The 5,097-nt window shown below is 41.3% G+C and overlaps 1 protein-coding gene across 1 annotated transcript; it reads left to right on the top strand.

Annotated features, from left to right (window-relative positions):
• The first annotated feature begins 2,826 nt into the window (after positions 1 to 2,826).
• LOC122663042 (secreted RxLR effector protein 161-like) lies at positions 2,827 to 3,228 on the top strand. Its single transcript, XM_043858749.1, has one exon. The coding sequence runs from the start codon at positions 2,827 to 2,829 to the stop codon at positions 3,226 to 3,228; it is 402 nt and encodes a 133-aa protein (XP_043714684.1).
• Positions 3,229 to 5,097: the final 1,869 nt, after the last annotated feature.

Raw genomic sequence — 5,097 nt, 5'->3', positions numbered from 1 at the left:
ATGGCAGATGTCTCTAGGTCATGGTTTATTGGACATTCCCAAGCTTTCTGGTGAAAATTATAGAAGTTGGAATGAGGATTTGGAGGTCTATCTTTGCCTTAGGGACCTAGATCTTTGTCTGAGAGAGCCTAAGCCTGCAGATCTCACCCCAGCCAGTACTCAGGCTGAGAAGACTGAACTTGAGAAGTGAGAAACTGCAAATAGGAAGTGCCTAAAAGTTATAAAACATGCTATCCCAGAAACAATGAAAGATAGCATCACTATGAAGGCAACTGCTACTGAGTACTTGGAGGCTATTAGGGTCAAATTTGAATCATCCAAGAAAGCTCAATCAGGTGACTTGATGAGCAAGCTGACCACTGCCAAATTTGATGGAAATGGCAGTACCAGGGAACATCTTTTAGGACTTGTTGCTTTAGGAAACAAGATTAGGGAGCTGAAAATAAACTTTGATGATGACTTCCTTGTCACCATTGCACTCAATTCGCTCCCAGAGCAATACAAGCACCTTCATGGTACCTACAATGCCTTGAAAGATAAATGGGATATGGATGAGTTGATCACCATAGTTGGGTAGGAAGAGGCTAGAATGAAGAGGGACAAGAATGAAAGTGCCAATCTGACACAGGGCAAGGGGTCCTCATCTAGGGCACCTCACAAGAATCACAGGAGATTTTCCAAGAGAGGCAGATTTGTACCCTACCGGACTGGACAAGGCAATAGAGGGCAATAGGTCAACAGAGACAACACAGGGCAGAAAGATTCAAATAGTGTTGAGTGTTTCTGGTGCAAAAAGAAGGGGTACATGAAGAAGGACTGCTTCAAGAGGAAGGCCTATTTTAAAAAGAAAAAGAACACTGGTAAGGATACATCCTTAATCTATTATGAATCTTCCCTTATAGATGCACCGGTAGATTCTTAGTGGTTAGATTCTGGATCCCCATTCATGCTACTCATTCCTTGCAGGGGTTTATAAGCAGGAGGGTACCAAGCAAGAGTGAGGTGACGGTGTTCGTCGGGAATGGAGCGGAAGTGGAAGTGAAAGCCATAGGGACTATTAGATTAAGTTTAAATTCAGACAGTACAGACAATTTTATTAATTTGAAGGATGTAGTTTTTATTCCCTCCATGAGGAAAAATTTGATTTCTGTTTCCAGACTAGTTTTAGATGGATATTCTGTTGTTTTTGAATTCTGTGCTTGTTGGTTCTGGCTATTGTTCTGATGGTTTGTATAGACTGAATTGTATCTCCTCTTGGGTTATGAACTTTGACACTAAACACCAACTTGTGGATGAGAAATCTCCTGTACTCTGGCACAGAAGGTTGGGCCATATCTCTAGAAAGAGAATCATCCACACAGATATATGCGAACCATGGTCAGTAACACCAGCCTTCCAGAGTCTTTATGGGGAGAAGCACTCAAGACTGTGGCCTACATTCTCAACAAAGTGTCGAGTAAGTTAGTAAGAAATACTCCCTATAAACTCTGGACAGGTAAGAAGCCTAGCCTTAGGCATCTTCGAGTCTGGGGTTGCCCTGCCGAGGCCAAACTCTTCAATCCATAGCAGAAAGTCTAGGACCCAAAAACTGTGAGCTGTTATTTTGTTGGGTACCCAAAAAGGTCTAAGGGCTACAGATTTTATTGCCCAGGTGCAGGGAATAGAATAGTGGAGACCACCCATGCGAAGTTTCATGAGTCAGAAGGAGATCTCTCTGTACCCTGAAACTTAAGGTTTGATGAGGGACAAACTGGAACATCCAGTGTAGCATAGGAGTCAAGCAGGCCCTTATTGATTGAAGACGGTGATTCTCACATGGATGTTGATGTGGATGTGCCTACAGATCCTGTCGTCCCTACCACTGTAGTTATGGATGTGCCACTCCCTGAGATTGATGATCCGATACCAGGCAACACGGTTACTGCTGCGGACCCTGAGCCTTTGAGGAGATCTACCAGGACTCGCAGGTCTACCATGCACTCGGATTATGTCACATATCTGAATGAGTGTGAGTTCGATATCAGTAAGGAGGAGGATCCTGTTACTTTTTTGCAGGCAATGAATAGCAGGGAGTCTGATATATGGGTGAAAGCTATGAAGGAAGAGTTACAATCCATGCACAACAATGGTGTTTGGGAATTGGTGGAGATTCCACAAGGCTACAAAGCCATTGCATCAAAGTGGGTCTTCAAGACCAAGACTGATTCTCAGGGAAACATAGAGTGCTACAAGGCCAGACTTGTGGCAAAGGGCTTCACCCAGAGAGAGGGGATTGACTTTAAGGAGACCTTTTCCCCTGTATCTTCAAAAGACTCATTCAGAATCATCATGGCCATAGTAGCACACTTTGACCTTGAGCTACATCAGATGGATGTGAAGACGGATTTTCTGAATGGGGATCTGGCTGAGCAGGTTTATATGCGTCAGCCCGAAGGCTTCGAAGAGAAAGGGAAGGAGCATCTAGTTTGCAAACTGAAGAAATCACTGTATGAACTAAAACAGGCATCGAGACAGTGGTACTTGAAGTTTGATCAGATAGTGACCTCTTTTGGTTTTGTTGAGAATGCAATTGACAATTGCATTTACATGAAGGCTACCAAGGGCAAGTTCATTTTCTTGGTACTTTATGTTGATGACATCCTACTTTCCAGTAGTGATCTTAGTTTACTTCAGGAAACCAAGCTGTTTCTGTCCAGTAACTTTGAGATGAAGGACATGGGTGAGAGCACCTATGTACTTGGCATCGAGAAAAGTCGGGACAGAAAGTGAGGTCTTCTTGGTGTGTCACAAAGGGCTTACATTGATAGAATTTTGAAGAGATTCAACATGTCTCAATGTTCTGGGAATGATGCACCCATCAGCAAAGGGGATAAGTTGAACAAGCAGCAGTGCCTGAAGAATAACCTTGAGAGAGATTCTATGAAAGACAAGCCTTATACTTCAAACGTTGGAAACTTGATGTATGCACAGGTGTGTACTCGACCTGACATTGCCTTTGCAGTTAGCATACTTTGTAGGTTCCAGTCTGATGCTGGTTTAGCTTATTGGACTGCTTCTAAGAAGGTGATGCGGTACTTACTGAGGACCAGAGATTTCAAGCTTGTCTACAGAAGAGATGAGAGACTTGAGGTGGTCGGCTATTCAGATTCAGATTTCAGTGGTTGTACTGATGACATGAAGTCAACCTCTGGATATGTCTTCTTGATGGGTCGAGGTGCAATTTCGTAAAAAAGTGTCAAGCAAACTATTATTGCTTCATCCACCATGCGGGTAGAGTTTGTGACATTGTTTGAGGCGACTAAGCAGGTAGTATGGCTAAGAAATTTCATTGTAGAACTTAGGGTTGTTGACACCATCTCCAAACCTTTACAGCTCTGGTGTGACAACAACTCTGCAGTCATTTTCTCAATGAACAACAGGAAGTCCAACAGCTCAAAGCACATTGAAATAAAGTATCTTCTGGTCAGGGAGAAAGTGATTGAGGGAGAAGTTGATGTTGCACACATTCCTACTGACAAGATGGTGGCTGATCCTCTCACCAAGGCTCTTTCAGTGGGAGTTTTTAGGGGTCACATTACTTGTATGGGACTAGCAGAGTCTTTTGATATGCTTGTTTAGTGGGAGTCTGTTTTCCCTTATGCTTGTTTAGTGGGAATCCATTTTTCCTTTAGTCACTATTTGGGCTCTTTTATTTAACCATTGATTTTGTATTCTTTTGCCATCTTAATACATTTACTGGATATGGTTTATTACTTATTCTTATTTGACATGTCTACAAAATGGTGGTTAACCATAGGCGATATTTATTTAGCCAAGGATTTCAAAATGGCGGTTAGCCATAGGTAGTATTTAGCCAAAGCTTTAAGATTGGCGGATAAGCCATGGGCGGTAAGCCAAAGTATGGCGTTGATTCGAAGTTTATGGCGGTTTAGCCTAAGTATGAGTCAATATCAAAGTATGCTACCTGTAAGGATGTTCAAGGTAGAGGACCTACAAGGAAACGAGCATTTACTTGCTGATCACTTGTTATGCTCTTGATTTCCTTGCTGTTACATATATCCAAAGTGGTTCGAGTTAATGGATCATTTGTGGCCGTGATGACAGAAAGTTGTATGTTGTATGTTGAGGCATATCTTCTGCTGTCGTTCGACGCAAGTGGGTATTAATAGAACCAAAGTAATTTTGAGTGAAATTGGGACTCTGGCCAATTCCTATGAAGATACGTGTATTAATTTTTCCCAAGTGGGAGATTGTTGGGTTATTAGGCTTCATTAATAAATGTTTGCTTCATTGGGCCCATAAGGTATTATTTCACTCCAGCTTAAGTCAAGGGTATAACTGACCTTACACATTATGGGAGTATGAATAGGGTCAGGGAGAATATTATATATTCAATCCTAAGGTCCCCACAGCCGTCACTTGCTAATTTAGAATTCCAACTCACGGGAGAGCAAAAGTCAAAGGCTGTAGAAGGCTAAAGGGAAGGAACAGAAAGGAAAGGCTTGGGGATCGACTTCAGTTATCAACCAAAAAGATATGTCTTGTCTCCCTTGATTTTATTGATGTGTTTCCAAATCTATATAGGCATGTATCAGATTGATTGGGATTTGAAATCCCAACACTGACATGTATCAATGAAATGGGTATTGCTAAGCCACATTAATCTATAATCTTTATATGTCTATATGGCAAAAATGACACTTAGTAGAGTAGGATTCATGTGGCTTAGCCCTTATAGTTGATTGAAATTGTTGTTAGTGTCCAGATGTGATCTATAGTTGTCTTAAGTATTAAGATAATTAGTCGCAGGTATTTGGAATTGGCATTCTACGAGTTCTGTTTGTTGCTTACCCAAATTATAGGTTACAAGCAAGAGGACATTGATCTTACGGTTCTTACGTATGTTTACTGAATAGTTTGAATGATGCCTGGCTTATAACTTATGTTTCTACTTTTTGTCCTAAACCTTTGCGTCCAATTTACATAGATAAAAAATAATGTTTCTCTTATTAAGATGTTACTGTAGACCAATTCTGATGTAACCATTTACGGTAACAACTAAAGTAGAATGCTCGAACTTAACTCATCTATTGATCC

Source organism: Telopea speciosissima, chromosome 5 (genome assembly GCF_018873765.1).
Source record: "Telopea speciosissima isolate NSW1024214 ecotype Mountain lineage chromosome 5, Tspe_v1, whole genome shotgun sequence".
Lineage (NCBI taxonomy): Eukaryota > Viridiplantae > Streptophyta > Magnoliopsida > Proteales > Proteaceae > Telopea > Telopea speciosissima.
This window is presented reverse-complemented; position numbering and strand designations above follow the sequence as displayed.

Coding starts and splice junctions, on each gene's coding strand:
- LOC122663042 (XM_043858749.1), top strand. CDS start 2,827: ATGTCTCAATGTTCTGGGAATGATGCACCCATCAGCAAAGGGGATAAG.